The sequence below is a fragment of the Geotrypetes seraphini genome, chromosome 9, assembly GCF_902459505.1.
Source record: "Geotrypetes seraphini chromosome 9, aGeoSer1.1, whole genome shotgun sequence".
Lineage (NCBI taxonomy): Eukaryota > Metazoa > Chordata > Amphibia > Gymnophiona > Dermophiidae > Geotrypetes > Geotrypetes seraphini.
The window spans coordinates 168402374-168423499 of record NC_047092.1 but is presented as its reverse complement, the minus strand read 5'-3'; the positions used below and the strand labels follow the sequence as shown (position 1 = coordinate 168423499).

Sequence of the window (21126 nt, the reverse complement as noted above, 5' to 3'; positions counted from 1 at the left end):
ACTTGTTGAAAGCCGCCAGAGTCTACATGCATCGCGTGCATGTGTGGGCAGAAGCTTCTCCTCTGACGCAACTGATTGGTAAGGCCCGACTTTAGTGCAGGAAGAGGCGGTCGGAGCATACAGCGAGTGATTTCCTTCACTCACCGGTGCTCTGACTGCTCTCTCCTGCCTCTTCCGCTACCCTCTCCAGTCTCCCCCACGAGAACGACTGTGCTTAGCATTCCTTCATTCCCAAATCACCAAAAAAGATATCTGTTTCTCTGCTTACACCCCTCTGCCTAGCTCTCAACAATTTGGAGCAGCCGCGATTCGATATAACCCATGGACGTTCTTCCATTGGAGAACTCAGCATTGCTGGTTTTTGTACATGCTCTGGATTGTGTTGGAAAAGCAGTTAAATCATATTCGTGGTTTTTCAGGATTCGCGAGGGTTCCTGGAACGGAACCCCCACGAATATCGGGGGGGGAGTGCTGTAATGCAATTCACAAATAGATCATAACATATGTATATACATACATTAAGAAAATCTTAGCAAAATACACATCAATATCTTATCCACCCACCCCACCCTTCCTCCCTCCCATTTGTCTGGCAGGTCACTCATACAAATCACTCACACTGTTTAACAAAACCCTCTAAAGGACCCCACACATCTACAAAGGAGGCCATATTCCCAGATCTTTCAGCTAGATTAGCTTCATATCGCTAATAGAGGCATAATGTTTCCCCACCAAAAATGAAAGTTCAAAAGTGTGAAGTTCAAACCACTCAGTCCTCTTTGCTTCAAGCTCAATAAAGTAAACAACTGCAAAGTAGCAGTTTGAGACACAGCAGAAGAGAGGAAAGACTGCTCATTTGAATACAAAGACTGAGGATTTGATACAGATAAGTTTCATTTTGATATATTAAAAGAAGCTGTTGACACGGTGACAAAATTCATCACCGTCCCCGCGGATAACCGCGGAAAACCATCTTCATGTCATTCTTTAAGGAGAGAGGGAAGAATCAGAGTATGAATGGCCACAACCACTGACCCGCAAGCTTTGCTTTGAAGAATGCTGGTGTCGAAGGACTAAGGTTGAAATAGACACTAGAAAATGACATGGGATTATTTCCCGCGGTTATCCGCGGGGACGGGAACGGTGATGAATTTTGTCACCGTGTCATTCTCTACTGTGAATAGAATAGAATGTGTGCATAATTTGTAATTCACAAGGAATTTTGGGGATTGATGACTGAAAGTAATCCCTGCTAAGAAATCTTTTTAGTGGAGTGTGCATTTTGAGATCCTTTTATCCTGCTTTTGAAAATTGTACCATATATACGCGAATATAAGTTGATCCGAATATAAGTCGAGTCCCCCCCCCCCTAAGGAGGAAAAATGGTTGACTCGAATATAAGTCGGTCAGCTATTCAAGTGTCCTGCCCTGTCAGGCTCTGCACCTAGCCCCCTTCCTTCCTCCCCTCTCCTGTTTTCAACAATGCAGAATTTTCCGAATGCAATGGTCATGTTGGTTGATAACCAGACAATTTGTTCTTAGGCGAATATCAAGAGGTGTGTAGCCACGCAGCTTAGAAGCAACATTGCCCCCACCCCTGGTCTACAACTTCATTCCCAGCCTCTTCTAATATTGGTAGGGGAGACCGTGTGAAAAGTGTAGTGCCAACCCAAGTCAAACAACTCACTTGATTGCCTGTTTCTGATCACAACGAAGAATGGATGGTCAGCAATAACCTGTGGGTACAGTACCGCCATCCTACTGATAGCCACTATTCCTACAAATAAAGCAGCAAAGACAAAATAAATTTACCATGTGATCACCATTTGTGGTACCTTCATGTGGCACCCCATATAATGTGTGCTGCTAAGAGTGGCACTGTACAGAAATTAGGCAACAAGATTCCAACCCTGGCTGCAGAATGAACCCAAATCATGTGCCACTATACAAATTTAATTGAAACGGAAATTATGCCACTTTATTTCTGTGTATGAAGAAAGGAGTAACAATGTGTAGAGCAGCGGCTCGCAAACTTTTTTGAGCCAGGGCACACTAAATCTAGTGTCCCCTGCTCGAGACACCCAGGAGTGTGCCGGCGTCAGCATGATGTCATCACGTGCATATGTGAAATCAGCGTGCCGACCTCAGCACATGCGCAAAGGCCCTTCAAACGGGTCTTGCGCAAAGAGGAGAGAACAACCAGCAGAAAGAAGAGGTGCCGGCGTCAGGAGATTGCTTACAGGACGTGCCTCTCTTCGCAAGAGGCACATCCTGTAGACAGTCAGCTGGCACTGGCATCTCTCCTCTTCCCCAGTGTACCGCGGCACACAGTTTGCGGTACACTGGTGTAGCGGATGCAAATTTTTAAAGTTCGTTCATCCAATCACTGGAGCAAGTTATTAAAGTATACACATTCAAGCGCTATTTTCAAGATAATTTTCTACCACATCCTAAAACTATATCTACTGAGTATGTCGATTCATTTGTTAAAATTTATTCTATAAACAAATGTCCCAAGGTATTATTACTGAGAAAAAAGAAGTGATCTGCTATAATTATGTAGAGTTGTAATAAATATTTCTTCACAAGTGTAATTAAACTCTGGAATTTGTTGCCGGAGAATGTGGTGAAATCAGTTAGCTTAGCAGTGTTTAAAAAAGGTTTGGATAATTTCCTAAAAGAGAAGTCCATAGGCCATTATTGAGATGGCTTGGGGAAAATCCACTGCTTATTCCTAGGATAAGCAGCATAGAATCTGTTTTACTACTTGGGAGCTAGCTAGGTACTTGGGACCTGGGTTGGCCAGAGTTGGAAACGGGATACTAAGCTTGATGAACCTTTGGTCTGTCCCAGTAGGGCAGCTCTTATGTTCTCACGTGAGCCAAGTATAGGACAATCAAGCCATTGTGACATGGCATTGGTGGAATAAGGCATTATGACATCACAATCTCAGCTCTGGAATGTTTTGCTACTCTTTGGGTTTCTCCTAGGTACTTGGGACCTTGGGCTAGTCACTGTTGGAAACGGGATACTGGGCTTGATGGGATTGGGATTGCCTAGTATGGCAATTCTTATATGTTCTTAAATAAAACACATCACTGATGAGAGATTGTGTACCAAGTTTATTTAAAATTTACCATTTCACATTATGGTAAAAAGTTCCAAAGCGGATTACAATACTAAAATTAGGGGAAGGAGAAATGTGATATCAAATTTAAAGCAAAACAAAACACTAGCGCGTTAGTTAGTGCTAATTGGTTTGTTATTCAATTAAACTGTGTGTGAAATTTGGGTGTGTGAAATTTTTATTTATTTAAAATGTTTATAGCCCGTTTAAGACCTAAGCAGGTTCCAAATATACATACATAAATCATAAAATCAACATAAAGCATATAACTTACTTCACTAAACAATAAAAGAAAACCACAAATTCTGTTTCCAATTTCTTGTAATCAAATGTCTTCCTCCATTCAAAAGAAAACTTCTGCAAATAAAGAGGTCTTTCAAAAGTTTTTAAATTGCTGCATATTATTTACCATCCTTGTCCGTCCAACTAAGGGCTCCTTTTACAAAGGTGCGTTAGGGCCTTAACGCGTGGAATAGCTCGCGCTAAAATGCCACGCATGCTAGCCGCTACCGCCTCCTCTTGAGCAGACGGTAGTTTTTTGGGTAGCGCGCGCTATAGCATGCGCTAATCCGGTGCATGCGCTAAAAACGCTAGCGCACCTTTGTAAAAGGAGCCCTAAGTTGTTCCACAATCTCACTCTTGCAACAGAAATAAACCTAGCTCTGGTAGCTGCATATTTAATCTGGTGCAATCTGTCCATCTATATAATAAAACCGTAGGCGGCGCATGCGCTGTCTTATCGGCGTGCTTCCATGATCCATAGGTCCGTGGCCGCCAAGAGTGCAGCATGCCCCGCGCTTACTACGGCCCCACGTGCAGCTGAGTTCAGCACGGTGGTTTCCCCAGATAGGGGAAGTCGAATAACTCACTCCCGACGTGCAGCTGAGTTCGGCACGGCGATTTCCCCGGTTTCCCCAGATAGGGGAAGCCGAACTGCTCACTCCCGCCTCATGGTCCTGCCGCCGCTCCTGTTCACAGTGGCCTGCACGTCGACGACTCCCCCCCCCCCCCCCGGGGCTGCCTAAAGAAACAAAGTTTCACGGTGCTTGGCCCGCCAAACAATTTCTGCCGTTGCCGAAATTTGCCCCACCGTTCCTTCCCTTCCTCCATCAGGTACAGTTCAGCTCCGCTAAAAGGAGCTGCTTTGAAATTGGAGCCCTGCCGCCACCGTAACACGTTCCCTCTGCCAGAGAAGGGGCGGGACCAAGACAGAGGGGAACGTGCTACGGCAGTGGCAGGGCTCCGATTTCGACGCGGCTCCTTTTAACATTGGTGGATTCACTGCACCTGATGGAGGGAGGGAAGGAAAGGTGGTTGTGCGCTGTTGAGCCCCTTTTTGCCCTCAGACCCTCTCCTAACTGCTCCCTCCTGTCTCAGACCACTGGGGGGAGGTGCCTGTCTTCAGCTGCAGGGATGGAGGGAGGGAAGCAGAAAGAAGGGGCCCTGGCAAGCGAGTTATCAAAAGCCAACCATAGCCTGGGACCCCTACATGGTATGAATAATGACCAGACAACAAAAGGTAAGAAAAATAATTTTATTTTCTGTTTTGTGATTACAATATGTCAGATTTGAAATGTGTCTTGAGGGAGGCTGCTGCGGCGGCTTTGGACAGAGGGGTACCATTTTCGTGGGAGCTGGCCTTCGGAGAGGCTTGGGACGCGGGGACGGATGCAGGAAGGGCTGTCGCTGCGAAGGGCTTTGGTGGGGGAGCCAGCCAGACCGCGAGTGTGGGGCCGTTGTAAGCGCAGATTGGTCAAGGAGCCGCCGTTGCCGAGGATTTGAAATTGCTCTTCCACCGTCATTCCCTCCCGTCCCGGCTCTGCCTCTGCCCCTGCTCAGGTTCAAAAGCAGGAGAGGCGGTCATCTAGCACCCGTTAATCTAACGGGCTTAAACACTAGTTGATAGATAAATCGCCACCTCAGATCTTAGTGAACGATGTGGACAATATCATGTCATAATACGAGATAAAGACCATGGTATTATTCCATGATGGACTGCTCGAAAGGTCAATACCGGCACTTTAAAAACAATTCTGCTTTTTAACAGGCAGCTAATACAGTTGCTTCAAAAGGTAAGAAACATGCTCAAATTTACCACCACAAATTACCTGCGCTACAGCGTACTGTACTACCTGCAGTGCTCTACATCCAGAGGATATGATCCCTAGATATAAACCAGTGGTCTCAAACTTGTGGCCCGGGTGCCACATACGGCCCGCCAGGTACTATTTTGAGGCCCTCGATATGTTTTTCATTAATCACAAAAGTAAAATAAAACAGTTTCTTGATCATATGTCTCTTTAGCTATAAATTACAATATTATTATTAAGACTTAGCCAAAAGGAAAGATTTATAAACTATAAAGAGTTTTACCTCATACAAAATTGTCATTTCTTTAATAAGACATTAACTATTTTTTCTGAGACCCTCCAAGAACCTACAAATCCAAAGGGTTTGAGTTTGAGACCACTGATATAAAGCATTGCAGTAGACCAATTTCTGTAATACCACACTTTGCACCACAATTCTAGTCATACTCTGATAACATTGGTTTTGACCTACTTAAAAGATGCTTTTGAAAAAAAAAAAAAAAGATTTATATGTAGCCAATACCTGTTCTCACATTGAGAAAGTTGAGTCTAATCAGATGCACAAAATTTTAATCTTGAGTGCCAAATATAGATTTAAGCCAGACATGTCAAACTCTGGCCCGCGGTGTGTTAAAAATTGGCTTGCCAGACATTTTTAATTTTATAGTAAATCTGACCTGCCAGCATGAACTGCTGCCGCCGCTGTTACTCTTCACTCGCGTCTGCCTTCACCTGGTCTTCTCTTCAAAGCAGCCTGCTGAGGATCGCCGGTCAGCTGTAGCGAACATCGCAGGCCACTGTCCACCTCGGTAGCACGTTCTCTCTGACGTGATCCCATAAGTCAGAGGAGGGGCAGGATTGCATCAGAGGGAACGTGCTACCGAGGTGGACAGAGGCCTGCGAGGTTCGCTACAGCTGGCCGGCAATCCTCAGCAGGCTGCTTTGAAGAGGAGGCCAGGTGAAGGCAGACGTGAGTGAAGAGCAGCAGCAGCGGCGGAGGCAGCGGTTTGTGCCAGCAGGCCAGAGGAGACCAGGAAGCCGGGATGGAGGGAGGGTAGGAACGGTGAGCCAAATCTGAAGGTGAGACCAGGAAGAAGGGGAGAAAACATACAGGCATTCGGGACAGGGGCGGGCCCTGGCGTAGAAGTACTCTGCAGGAAGAAGAAGAGGTCCAGATGTGCATATGCTGGACTGAGTGGAAGGTGGGTTGGGGAAAAAATAAAGCAGAGGAAAGTGAGAGAGGGAAGGAACAGAAAGAGAGAGAAGTTGGACACAAGGGATGGTGTGGAGGAGGGATAGAGGTTTTAAGGTTCAAGGTTTTATTAAAATTTGATTTGATCGCTTATCTAATTTCTAAGCGAGTTTACAATATTAAAAAAAAAGAAAAAACAGAGCATGAACATAATAAAAATGCCATTAACACATACAGAAAGAAAACAATTACAGAGAAACATCAACTAATACTTGGCATATTAAAAGGGGATAAACGAGTCAGACAGATGGGAGACAAAAGGAAATAGGGTTAGAAATACAATTTGGATAGGAACGAAAGACAAATAAGGAAAAAAAAACCCCAAAAGGAAAGGGCTCGTTGTTGCTTAATTCCTTAAGGGAGTTAAAAGAATACTGTAAATTTTTAAATCAAATGTTAAAAGCTTCTTTAAATAAATGACTCTTGAGTTGGCTTTTGAAACGTTCAAGATTAGCTTCTTCTCTTACGAGAAGTGGTAGGGTATTCCAAAGTTGTGGAGCTACGACTGAGAAAATGTCGTCCCTTTTGGCTCGTCAGCAATTTACGATAGATGATCTAAGATTGCGGGGTGGCTCATATGGGATAAGATATTTATCAATAAATTGGGGCAGTTTAGAATGAATTGTTTTAAATGTTATTAAACAGATTTTGTAAGAGATTTTTTTGGGGTAATTGGCAGCCAATGGGCATTTTGAAGAAGGGGGGGTTACATGGTGGCATTTTGAATTATTTATAGGCGTCTTAATTCTTTCTGGGATACTCCTGTAAATAAACAATTACAGTAATCTAATTTTGCAATGCTAATGGATTTTGGTTCTAAGAATTTAGAGATTGACCGAATCAGTCGCAGCTTGAAGAAACATGATTTGATTACAGAACTTATATGGTTGTGGAAGGTTAGTTTTTTAAATCAAATACAACCCCTAGGATAGAGATACTGGATAGAAGGGTAGTTGGGAATAGAAACGGAGAGATGGTGGACCCTGGGGTGGTGGGGAAGGAGGTAGAGATGCTGGATGAAAGGGTAGTTGAGAAAAGGGCAGACGGTGGGGTCCATTGTTGCAGCTGCGGCTATGGACACGAAAAAAAGGAAATATGCCAGACCTCCGGGGAAGGGAATGGAAACAGAAGGGGAGGACAGAGATGGAAGATGGATAGTTAGCAAGGAGAAAGAAGACAATGACATATGGACAGGAGATTCTGGCAAGCGAGTTATCAGAAGACAATCAGAGCCTGGGACCAACAAAAGGTAGAAAAAATAAATTTTATTTTCTGTTTTGTGATTAAAATATTTATTTTGTTTACACCACAGAGCTGATGTGGGGTTGGAGATGTTGTAACCCTATACTTTACTAAGACTGAGGGGTCCTTTTATCAAGGCACGCTAGCGGGATTAGCGGGTCGGACATTTCATCACGCGCTAACCCCGCAGCCGGCTAAACAACTAACACCTGCTCAATGCAGGCGTTGGCGGCTAGCGCGGCAGGCGGTTTAATGCGCGGTATTACATGCGTTAAACCCCTACCGCAGCTTGATAAAAGGACCCCTAAGCCTTCGTCACTTAAGGGTCCTTTTATTAAGGTGCACATTTAGCGCACGCTAAATCGGTTAGCGTACCTTAAAGGACCCCTAATTATCTTAATTAAAAATTCGGCCTGTGGCTTAGCCTTTTTTTCAGATTTTGGCCCCTTATGTGATTGAGTTTGACACCCCTGATTTAAGCCATATCCGTGCTGCCCCACCAAGCTTTCCACCAGCAACTATCCCCTCATGGTACAATCCAGCTTTCTTGTTCAAATCTATGTAGTTTTCTTTTAAAAATAGGCATCTAAGGCCCTGTTTTGAAATACTAAAGGCATGCACAATTACCGGAAGTGGCGGCAGCTTCTGCACCCTGTTCGTTAACTTCTAGAAAGGCCTTGTGAACAGCCTTTGAAATGAACAGCTCTTTATCTGCTAAATAAAACAAAAGAAAAATCTTCAGTGGATGCATAGGTACTTTGACATTTCAATAGACACTACTTCAGTTTACCTTGCAAACATTTGCCAAAATGATCAGCACAGACGTTCACAGTCATTCGTGCGTGGGACAAAGCCGCCCAGACAATTGGGTGCAAGACTGCAGCGCGGTGCTGGAAAAGTTAATTTTAAAGAGCTCCGATGGAGAGTGTGAGGGGGGGGAACCCCCCCAGTTTACTTAATAGTGTTCGCGCTGCTGTTGGGGGGGAGGGTTTGGAACCCCCCATTATAGAGGATACTTAACTTTTTCTCCGATATTTTAGGAAAAAGTTAAGTTTCTGTATAATGTGGGGGGGTTGCACCCCCCCCCACCAGCAGCACAAACAGTATTAAGTAAAGTGGGGTGGGGGGTTCCCCCCACACCCCCATCAGAGCTCTTTAAAATTAACTTTTACAGCAGCGCGCTGGAGTCTTGTGCGCTATTGTCTGGGCCGAAATATTGGGACAGCTTTGTTCGGCGCGCTTTTGTCCCATCACCGCACAGACATTCAGTATTCGTATGAGGGCTAAAATCAAACAATGTCAAGTGTACATTTGCACTGCAGAAGGAATGTGAGTTTGAAAGATCTGAGGCAGAGAATCGGCATGTTTCTAGGATACAAGCTTCCTCAAACCAGAAAACGTCCTTAGCTGGATTTGCTACTTACGGACATTGTTTGAATCTAGGGACTATACATTTTTTCCTTCACTTTGATCGGTTTCATAATTTTTGTCTATTCTTTTTGGTTTTTGAATTTCACTGAAACAGCTTTACCTTGTTGCAGTTAAGACACCCACACAGCCTGGGTGCTAATACAGTACTTGGTACAGCCTGGGTGCTAATACAGTACTTGGTACAGCAGGATAAAATGTCTCTCTTAACTCTACCATTATCCTTTTATATCAATGCCTACCAATTGCAAATGGAGATATATATAGTAAAACCTTGGATTGCAAGTAACTTGGTTTGCAAGTGTTTTACAAGACAAGCAAAACATTTTATTAAATTTTAACTTGATATACAAGCAAGGTCTTGCAATACAAGTATATACAGTATACACGCATCACAACTGAGCCGACCGTTCTTCTCTCTCTGACGCTGCAGTTTAGTGACTGTTCTAAATGAGCGAGGTCTTGCAGTACGAGTACGTGCACTATTTTGTATTAAAGTTTTTGGGTTGTGGAACGAATCGTCCTATGGGGAAATTCGCTTTTATATTCAAGTGCTTTGGATTACAAGCATGCTTCTGGAACAAATTACACTCGCAAACAAAGGTTTGACTGTATACTACTCAAGCTTAAGAATGGTAACTGTGCCCATGCGGTAACATTGTGCACTCATTCAGTTTAACTGCTTAACACACTTTAGTAAAAGAGCGACAAAATGCCTTGCTAAAAATATGGAATTGCAATCAATCCCTCTGTTCAGATTGAGTGTGGGACAGTTTCACCCAACTGTGAGCAAATTTTGTGGTCAATGAAGAGTAGGTCTAAGCATGAGAAAGAAATTGGGTCCAAATTACATTGGCTCGTTTTGATGAAACGTTACTGCTACGGCATGCACCCTGTGGTAGAGGATGGGGACTGGGTAGGTTATGGCTAGAGAATGGGCATGGACTGCACACTGCATTTAGTGCACTGTGCATGGAATCTTGCTGCTCTTTGAGATGCCGGAATCTTTCTATTCTTCACCCTCAAGAGTCTATGATGGTTTATTCACAGTTGCGGATGCACTTATCTTAATATTCAGTCAAAATCTTTTCAATGTCCTTAATAAGTGCACAAGAGGATGCCTTGCCCACTTCTGTAGTGATCAGCGCCCACTCCTCAACCGAGAAGGTACAACCCAGATCTACCTCCCAAGCCCGTTGGTAGAGAGCCGGAAAGGAAAAGGAGCCAAAGTGGTCGTTCGGTGGTACTACACGCCGGAGCGACTACATCGAATGTTCCCTGGTGCTTCGGTATTGTGTTGGAGATGTGGGTTGGCTTCGGGGACTTTTTTGCATATTTGGTGGGACTGCCCTATCCTACAGCCTTACTGGAGGAAGGTCGTGGGATGTTTATCACAACTGTTACAAATTTTATTGCCATTTTCTCCACAGGGATGTTTGTTGGGCCTTTATAATGTGTGTTTATATGCCTGGCAAACCAAACTTAGACGCTGGGGTTTGGCGGCAGCCAAGTGCTTGATTGCTGCTCATTGGAAGCAGGAATTGGCACCTACTCAATTAGATTGGACTTTAAAGCTTAAATTTATTTATCACATGGAACTGTCTATTGCAAAGCGTCATGGTTACTATTATACTTACACACGGACTTGGACACGAATCCTTGAAAGAATTGAATCTTTGTTTTAAGCTTCTTTCTGGGTGGGGGGGGATTGTGGATGGGGGGACTCTCCTGCAGAACCAACAGGGAGTCCCTCTTTGCTAGAGGTAGGGCTGGGTGGTGGGGGGGACATAGTGGAGTTTGGGTTACTGCTTTATATTGGGGGATTGTTGGTATGGTTGGGAGCCCTTTTTGATGATTGTATTGGGGGGGGAGCATTATGAGACTTATAGATCTCTTGTTGTGGTTTTGTATGCTTGTTTGCAACTCTGTTGTCTCTGCTATGCAATTTCTGGTGTGTATAATTTTATACCCAAAATCTTTTAATAAACATTTATTGATTAAAAAAAAAAAAATCTTTTCAATGTGGTGACTCTACAGAGGAGATACTGGGCGCAATTCCAACAATTATTGCATAGCTTTTGAGCTGACCGTGCATTAAGTTTTGCTATTAAAGCATAACAAATGCAAAAAACTTACTGTGTTTTGGTAAAAGTAGAGAAGAGTGCTCTACTGTTTTAGACATATCCAATTAATCGATAGTTGGCCTTTATAATGAAGGGCTTTGTCGAAACTAGAGAGCTGCAAGGAAACGGGGCCAACCAGAATTCTGCAGAATCTGAAGGGTTTTCCCCTGGGTCCATGGGGATCTTGGCAAATCCTGCTTCCTGCCTTCCAGCTGCAATTGCTTCTTCACAAAGCTGTGTTGTAGTGTTTCCTGCATGCTGCTCGCAGCTGACTCGGAAGCCTTCTCTCTGACGTTAGAGTCGACGCCAGAGGGAAGGCTTCCAGATCAACCACATGCAGTGTGTAGGAACCGCTGCCTGAGGATTTGTGAAGAAGTGCGGTTGGAAGGCAGGAAGAAGGAGGCCTTCTTGGAGAGCTCTGGTATACACCTGTGGAAGGGGGCCATAAACTTGGGACACGAAAGGAGGGAGTGTGTTGGCACAAGAAGGGAGAGAGGGGGCATGCACTTGGGACAAAAGAGGGAAAAAGCGCATTAGGACATGAGAGGGCACAAACTTAGGTCAAAGACTGGAAGGCAGGAAGGGGACAGGAACTTGGGACATAGGATGGAGGGAGGGAGAGAAAGAGATGCTGAAGGTGGGAGATGGAATAGAAAGATAGAATTGCTGGGCATAGGTATGTGAGTGAGGGAAAGAGAGGGTGCAAATGGGGAAAGGAAGAAAGAGTTGTTGGGCATAGGGAGAAAGGGAATTGTTGGACATGATGGTGGGAGAGGAACGAGGTAGAGATGCCTGTGGAAGAGAAAGGAGAAATGTTGGATATGATGGTGGAGAGGGAACAATGGGACAGATTGAAAAGAATGCAAGAGGGAGGAATGTTGGACATGGTGGTGGATAGAATGGAGGAAGAGATGTGGCATGGTGCTGGAGGGGGGTGATAGAAGGAGAAATGTTGGGCATGGGGCTGGTAGGCAGAGGTGAAAACATGGGGGGGGGGGGGCGAGAGGGATAAATGTTGTCCCTGGATCCCTCTCTCTCTTTTTCCCCAGGGTGGACAGTGAGAGAGAGGGAGACATGTTGTACATGAGTGGAGGAGAGAGAAAAAATGATGTGAAGAAGTAGGGAGGAAAAAAAGAGGGAGAATGATACAGGATAGAAGGGAGTGAGGATGCTGTACAATGGGAGGGAGGGGAGATAGAAATGCTGGACCATGGTGGGAGTAACCAATGGACAGCAGTTGCCTGAAGAAGAAGAATTTGCAGAAGGTAGGAGGAAAGCAGAAAAAAGAGAAACTGGAAACAACTTGATGGAAAAATAAATCTCCGTACAAAGGTAAAAAAAAAAAAAAAGAATGTATAGACTGAAATATGTTAGATTTGGGAAATGTATATAGCAGTTGTCTTTGTACTGTGTTCAATAGAAAAGGAAATGCATTTCTGTTTTTATTTCTCCAGTGTTGAAATATTTGCTGTAGCTGGTAGGAATCCCCAAGCACCACCAGCTGAGGATCTCCTCTAAAAGGTGGCCGGAATTAACTTCTACCAAGCGTAGCAGTCGCTGGCAGCATCCTTGAGCCACTGAGGAGCCAACACCTGTGGCTTAGGGATGCCGCTGCTGCCTGCCAAGCTTGGTAAAAGGGATTTTTGGCCACCTTCAGAGGAAGTCTTCAGCTAACAAAGCTTGAGGGTCCTCATCAGCTGGGCTATTTAGATTTTATGTTTACATTAGAGGCTCTGGCAGAGACCCATTTACAAAGTATGCATTCTTCCCAATTAATATTTCCAAATTAAGGGCTCCTTTTACTAAGCCGTGTTCGGGCTTTAACGTGTGGAATAGCGTGCGCTAAATTGCCGCACGCGCTAGACCTTAACGCCAGCACTGAGCTGGCGTTAGATCTAGCCGCATAGTGCGGGTTTAGCGCTCGCTAAAATGCTGTGTGCGCTAAAAATGCTAAAGGGGCTTAGTAAAAGGAGCCCTAAGTGTCTTTGCTTATTTGTAAATGGGTCTCTACCAGATTCTTTATTTCAATAGTATACTTGCATGAAATAATTACTTCTGAAGTTTATGGGGACGAGCGGGGAAGGAAGAGATTACTTGCGAGGACAGATTTGAATCCAGTGGGGACAGATTTGATTTCCAACGGGGACGGGTTTGATTTCCGTCTCCGTGCAACTCTCTAGTTGAAACTTCTTAAAATGGCCTACAAGTTCTTTTGAACACTGCTTTATTAATGCTGGATAGTACTGAACTGATAGATGCTTTATTTTGCTATTTTTTAATTTTGTTGGATATGCTTGCATTACATTACATATTTCTATTCCGCCATTACCTTTCGGTTCAAAGCGGATTACAAAAAGAGTTATGCATGAAGAAAAAGAGAAAATGATGACAGATAAAGACCATATGGCTACCAGTCTGCTGTATGAAAGCAAAGCCACTGAATATATCAAGCATAATCTAGCTAAAATGTCAAGAATATGCTAAAAAGCCTTCGCACAGCATTTGAATTGCCATTATTTTCAGATAGTTTCCACTTAAATAGAAAAAATTATATATATATATATATTTTTTTGTTGTTGTTGTTTTATATATATATATATATATAATTTTTTTCTATTTAAGTGGAAACTATCTGAAAAAGCACAGTTACTTACCGTAACAGGTGTTATCCAGGGACAGCAGGCAGATATTCTTAACACATGGGTGACGTCACCGACGGAGCCCTCGGTACGGACCTTTTAACTAGAAGTTTCTAGTTGGCCGCACCGCGCGTGCGCGAGTGCCTTCCCGCCCGACGGAGGAGTGCGTGGTCCCCAGTTAGGATAAGCCAGCTAAGAAGCCAACCCGGGGAGGTGGGTGGGACTTAAGAATATCTGCCTGCTGTCCCTGGATAACACCTGTTACGGTAAGTAACTGTGCTTTATCCCAGGACAAGCAGGCAGCATATTCTTAACACATGGGTGACCTCCAAGCTAACAAAGAGGGAGGAGGGATGGTTGGCCATTAGGAAAATAAATTTTGTAACACAGATTGGCCGAAGTGTCCATCCCGTCTGGAGAATGCATCCAGACAGTAGTGAGTAGTGAACGTGTGAACTGAGGACCAAGTGGCCGCCTTGCAGATTTCCTCGATGGGCGTGGAACGGAGGAAAGCCACAGAAGCAGCCATAGCTCGGACTCTGTGGGCCGTGACAGATCCTTCCAGTGAGAGACCGGCCCGAGCATAACAGAAGGCAATACAGGCAGCAAGCCAATTTGAAAGTGTCCGTTTGGAGACAGGACGGCCCAAACGGTTGGGATCGAAAGACAAAAAGAGCTGGGGGGATGTTCGGTGAGCTCTGGTACGATCAAGGTAGTAAGCAAGGGCACGCTTACAATCCAGCGTGTGCAACGCCTGTTCTCCAGGATGCGAGTGAGGCTTAGGAAAGAAGACGGGAAGCACAATGGACTGGTTGAGGTGAAAAGCTGAGACCACCTTGGGAAGGAATTTAGGGTGGGTACGCAGAACAACCTTGTCATGGTGAAAAAACAGTGAACGGTGGGTCGGCAACCAGTGCATGCAGTTCGCTAACCCTCCTGGCAGAGGTGATGGCAATTAGGAAAAGCACCTTCCAGGTAAGAAGCCTGAATGAAGTTGTGGCAAGAGGCTCAAACGGAGGTTTCATAAGGGCAGAGAGAACCACATTCAGGTCCCAGACGACGGGAGGAGGCTTGAGAGGCGGTTTGATGTTGAAGAGCCCTCTCATAAATCTTGAAACCAGCGGATGAGCCGTGAGGGGTTTTCCGAGAATAGGCTCGTGAAACGCAGTGATGGCACTGAGGTGGACTCTGATGGAAGTGGTTTTGAGGCCAGCGTTGGACAGCGAGAGCAAATAGTCCAAGACAGTTTCCACCGCCAAAGAGGTGGGTTCTTGATGATGCCGGAGACACCACGAGGAGAATCTGGTCCACTTCTGATGGTAACATTGAAGAGTGGCCGGTTTCCTGGAGGCGTCCAAAATGAGGCGGACCGGTTGAGATAGATTCTCCGGAGAGGTCAGCCCGAGAGAAACCAAGCTGTCAGGTGGAGGGAAGACAGGTTGGGATGTAGTAGAGACTGATTCTGCTGTGTAAGTAGAGTAGGAAACACAGGAAGAGGAATGGGCTCCCTGGAGCTGAGTTGAAGCAGAAGGGAGAACCAGTGTTGACGAGGCCACCGAGGGGCGATGAGGATCATGGTGGCATTGTCCTTGCGGAGTTTGGACAAGGTCCGCAACATCAAAGGAAGTGGAGGGAAGGCATAGAGGAACCGATCCCTCCAGTCGAGCAGGAATGCATCCGGGGCCAGACGGTGAGGAGAGAAGAGTCTGGAACAGAATTGGGGCAGCTGATGGTTGTGAGGTGCTGCAAAGAGGTCCACCTGCGGAGTGCCCCATCGAGCAAAGATGGAGAGTAGAGTCGGAGGGTCCAACGTCCACTCGTGAGGTTGAAGGATGCGGCTGAGATTGTCGGCCAGAGAGTTCTGTTCGCCCTGGATGTAGACCGCCCTGAGAAAGAGATTGCGGTCCGTGGCCCAGGTCCAGATGCGCAGAGCCTCCAGACAAAGGGGGCGAGATCCGGTGCCGCCTTGCTTGTTTATGTAGTACATGGCGACTTGATTGTCTGTGCATAGGAGGAGGACTTGAGGACAGAGAAGATGCTGGAAAGCCTTGAGGGCGTAGAAAATGGCTCTGAGTTCCAGGAAATTGATGTGATGACGACGCTCCTGTGGGGTCCAAAGTCCCTGGGTGCGTAGATCTCCCAGGTGAGCTCCCCACGCGTAGGGGGACGCATCTGTGGTGATGATCATAGAGTGGGGGGGCAGATGGAAAAGTAGACCCCTGGAAAGATTTGAGGAGTTCAACCACCATTGGAGAGATTGCTGAAGAGATGATGTCACAGAGATGGGATGAGAAAGAAGATCCGTAGTCTGTGACCACTGGTTGGCGAGCGTCCACTGAGGTGTACGAAGGTGGAGACGAGCCAGAGGAAGGACATGCACTGTCGAGGCCATGTGACCCAGGAGGACCATCATCTGTCGAGCAGGAATGGAGGGATGCAAGAGTACCTGACGGCAGAGATGGAGCAGGGTCTGCTTGCGATCGGAGGGGAGAAAAGCCCTCATTAGCGTGGTGTCCAGAACTGCTCCAATGAATTGAAGTCGCTGGGTGGGAAGCAGATGCGACTTGGGGTAGTTGATCTCGAACCCCAGGAGGTGGAGGAGAGAGATGGTGTGATGAGTAGCCTGTAGCACAAGTGGAGACGTAGGTGCTTTCACCAACCAATCGTCCAAATAGGGGAACACCTGGAGGTTGTGAGACCTGAGGAAGGCCGCTACCACTATGAGGCACTTGGTGAAGACCCTGGGTGAGGAGGCGAGGCCGAACGGTAGCACCTTGTACTGATAGTGGTGGTGCAGTACCTGGAATCGCAGGTAGCGGCGAGAATGTGGATTGATGGAGATGTGAGTGTAGGCCTCTTTGAGGTCCAGGGAACATAGCCAGTCGTGTTGAGAAAGAAGAGGATAGAGCGTGGCAAGGGAGAGCATTCTGAACTTCTCCTTGACCAGACACTTGTTGAGGTCCCTTAGATCGAGAATGGGACGGAGGTCTCCCGTCTTTTTGGGTACCAGGAAGTAGCGGGAGTAGAATCCCTGCCCCCTTTGATCTGGAGGTACTTCTTCGATGGCATTGAGAAGGAGGAGGGATTGAACCTCCCTCAGGAGGAGGGGGGTTTGAGATGAGTTTGAAGCAGACTCTACGGGAAGGTTGTCCGGAGGCAGAGTCTGGAAGTTGAGAGAGTAGCCGTGGCGGATGATGTTGAGGACCCACTGGTCCGACGTGATGACTTCCCAACGGCTTGAGAAAATGGTGAGACGACCCCCGATAGGCTGTGGAAGAGGTAGCGAGGGTGGATGACTGGCTATGCCCTGGAGAGAAGAGTCAAAAGGGCTGAGATTGTTTAGCAGGCTGAGGAGGCTTGGAGGGTTGGGTGGCCTGAGACCGAGCCTGGGCATGGTGCTGCTGTTGACGGGGTCGCCGAGATTGTTGGGGAGGCGGATTGAGTGGCCTGGCTGAGAACCTCCGCTGGTAGGATGATTGAGGCCGATAGGGTCGAGCAGGCGGAGCCTTCTTTTTCGGCTTGATTAGGGTGTCCCACCTAGTCTCATGGGCGGAGAGTTTCTGGGTGGTGGAATCCAGTGACTCTCCAAAAAGCTCATCCCCGAGACAGGGGGCGTTGGCCAGGCGGTCCTGGTGGTTGATGTCCAGGTCGGAGACTCTGAGCCAGGCCAAGCGACGCATGGCTACAGCCATGGCAGAGGCCCGAGAGGTGAGCTCGAAGGAGTCGTAGATCGAGCGGACCATATACTTGCGCATTTGGAGAAGGCCAGATATGTGCTGCTGGAATAGCGGGACCTTGCGCTCAGGAAGGTACTTCTGGAGGGCAGACAGCTGTTGGACCAAGTGTTTGAGATAAAAGGAAAAATGGAAGGAATAGTTGTTTGCCCTGTTGGCAAGCATGGCATTTTGGTAAAGCCTCTTGCCAAACTTGTCCATGGTCTTACCTTCTCTGCCAGGAGGGGTAGAGGCATAGACACTGGAGCCCTGAGTCTTTTTTAAGGTGGATTCCACCAGAAGGGACTCATGGGGCAATTGAGATTTGTCGAATCCTGGAATAGGGATGACACGGTAAAGGTTGTCCAGTTTACGGGGAGCTCCCGGTACCGTGAGGGGATTTTCCAAATTTTTGTAGAATGTCTCCCGTAAGATGTCATGTACGGGAAGTTTGAGGAACTCTTTAGGAGGTTGCTCAAAGTCTAAGGCTTCTAAAAAGGCTTGGGACTTTTTGGAGTCAGATTCAAGGGGAAGTGACAGAGCAGCAGACATTTCCCTCAGAAATTTAGAAAAAGAGGACTGCTCAGGTTTAGAGGAGGCATCAGGCGCCGATGGTTCCTCATCAGATGAGGAGGGATCCTCCTCGGTACCGAGAGGAGTCTCCTCCCATAAATCCGGATCCCTGACCTCTGGTGCGTGTCGGGACACCGGGGTGGAGGGTGCGGTGTGGTGAGTTTTGGACAAAGATTTACCAGAGCGCACCGAAACGGCACCAGGGGAGGACGATCGGCGTCGTTCTCGGTCCCGAGAAGAGTGCCGTACCGCCTGGTGCCGAGCAGGATCCACTGTGGTTCGAGAATGAACCACAGGATCATCAGGAAGTTGTTGTGCCGAAAGGATCGGCATCGAGGTGTTTACCGGTACCGAAGGAGTGGACACCGGGGGCTCGGTGCGGGGCTCGGGCCGGTCTGGTACCGGAAGGAGCGGTGCCAGGATAGAGGGTAGCAGTTGTTCAAGCTGTTTCTTCAACTGCTCCTGAAGCTGAGTTTGTAGGATGGCCGAGATACGGTCATCCAGGGGTGGCATCGGAACCGCTTTCTTTTTCTTCGGTTCCTTGGATGCCGCTCCACGCCCCGGCGATGAGGAGGCCGATGACGAGGCACTCACCGTTATCGGGGCGGAGCGTTTACGGGACCGGTGCGATGCCGGTATGGACGGTGTCGTCACCGTAGCTGGAGGGCGCTCGAGGGAAGAGGAAGGCTTCTTAGCCGGCTTACCTGGCGCCAGTGGCGCCGATGCGGGATCGGTCGGTGTCGAGCTGGACGGTGCCGATTTCTGCGGTACCGCCGCTGAGGGTGGTGAATCCATCGCCGACTCGGAGCCGAAGAGCAGGGTTTGCTGGATTCTTCGGTTTTTAAGAGTACGTTTTTGTAAAGTGGCACAGCGGGTGCAGGAATCTGCCCGATGCTCCGGACCCAGGCACTGCAAACACCAATTGTGTGGGTCAGAAACGGAGATCGGGCGTGCACACCGCTGGCACTTCTTAAAACCGACCTGCGGGGGCATGAAGGGGAAGATAGCCTCCGCAAAATCGAAGTCCGAGGCCTGTATAATGGCAACAGGCCCCGCCGGGGCGAAAACGAAAGAAACAATAAAAATCAAAGTTTTTTTTTTTTTTTTTTTTTTTTGCAATTGAAAGAAAAAGGAAACCCGAAGGTAGAGGAAGAAAAAAAAATATAACAAAAGCGCGAGCGGGAAGGCAAAAAGTGATTTCAACGGCCGTTGAAAAAATACACGCGTCTTCTTCGCTCCGCGGAAACGAAGAAACTGGGGACCACGCACTCCTCCGTCGGGCGGGAAGGCACTCGCGCACGCGCGGTGCGGCCAACTAGAAACTTCTAGTTAAAAGGTCCGTACCGAGGGCTCCGTCGGTGACGTCACCCATGTGTTAAGAATATGCTGCCTGCTTGTCCTGGGATAATGCTTGTTTTGATTTATGGATGAGTGTGTGTGATATGCGTGCCTACATACATACACATATGCGATATGCGATATACATACATACACATACGCATATGCGATATACATACATACACATACATACATACATACGCACGCATATCTCACACACTCATCCATGAATCAAAACAAGCATTTATAAAAATGGCATGGTTCACAAGACTAAAATTTTCAAGCTGATTACTCTTACGGGATCACCAGAAAATGCATTAAAATTTGCAGCATAAGATCACTTTTAACCCTTTCAGGACCATAAGGATCGTAGGCCAATTTTTGTGGTTTTGACGACATTTTTATGGTAAAAAGGGCTTGCGGATGCCAAAAAATTTTTTTTGTGAAATATCATTATTTTTATTTAAAAAAAATCACACTTCTGGCTTATGGACAGTGTGGCAAGTGAATCTTCTCGTCAATTTAGCAACGACGCTAATGAATGAATGTCGGAACCAGTTTGTTTACATAAAGGTAGTATCATATGGAATCCGTACATATCAAATTTAGAACTGTAGACTATCCCAATCAAAATTTATAGGATTTTAAAGTTATGGGACAAATATGTCCCTTGGTCCTGAAAGGGTTAAAGCAATAGGCCAGTTTAATTACTTAGGGGGTCTTTTACAAAGTGCATTCGATTTTGGGCTTAATTTCCTATGTTAAAGCATATTAACATGAACTAATGCAAAACTGTCATGATACCCTTAGTGGGAAGCGTACCCAGCACGTAACCCCATTAAAATGCTCAATAGTGCGGAAGCACTTAGCATGTCCTATTAGGAGGTGATAAGTGGCTCTGTTCCGCGTGTTGGCGCATAGTAAGTATAGCACATTTAAGTCCCAATTCTATAAATGATACTGAGCTCCTAAGTGCCGTTGAGCGTGATCGTCAATTATCCACTAGGTGCTGTTAATAGAACCACACCTAGTGGTGCTTAAGTATTAAGATCTCTTAGGTGCATTGTCATTTAGGCCAGGGTTTTCTTGGCCTAAACGAGTGCACCCAAACTCTGCCCCTAATCATGCTTATGCCTACCTGCTAATTGATTTAAAAAAAAAATTTTTTTTAAATGGTATCTTCAATTATCAGTGCTGATTTAAAAAATCAAATTGGCACGCCAATCTAGATGCCTATCTTTAGGCATCTTTGAGACAATCAGGGCCTTAGTGCCAATCACTTTCATACCCATTCTCCCCCCCCCTCCCCTATATTTTACCCAGTTCCTCCTACTTCCAAAAATAGCCTTAACACACTATTGACAGTACCTTCAATCAAAGACCTATACTATACTAGAAATTCCATTTTCTCAGTGGTTGCACCATCGCTCTGGAATGCAATGCCATTTTGGGCTCCTTTTACAAAGCCGTGCTAGCAATTTTAACGCACGCACCAGATTAGCGCGCGCTAGCCGGAAATCTACCACCTGCTCCAACGGAGGCATTAGTGGCTAGCGTTTATGGCAATTTAACGCGCGCTATTCAACACGTTAAGGCCTTAG

The 21126-nt window shown here is 46.4% G+C and overlaps 1 protein-coding gene across 2 annotated transcripts in view; it reads right to left on the bottom strand.

Annotated features, from left to right (window-relative positions):
• SERPINI1 (serpin family I member 1) overlaps positions 1–21126 on the bottom strand; it is a 65824-nt gene that overhangs the window by 1836 nt on the left and 42862 nt on the right. The window contains exons 7-8 of one of the 2 annotated variants that reach the window (XM_033958164.1): positions 8339–8425; positions 1688–1777 (exon numbers count right to left, since the gene is read on the bottom strand). In XM_033958164.1, coding sequence (XP_033814055.1) covers positions 1688–1777; positions 8339–8425 — 177 coding nt within the window. The remainder of the gene's footprint in view (positions 1–1687; positions 1778–8338; positions 8426–21126) is intronic. The other variant, XM_033958165.1, reaches the window with a different exon arrangement.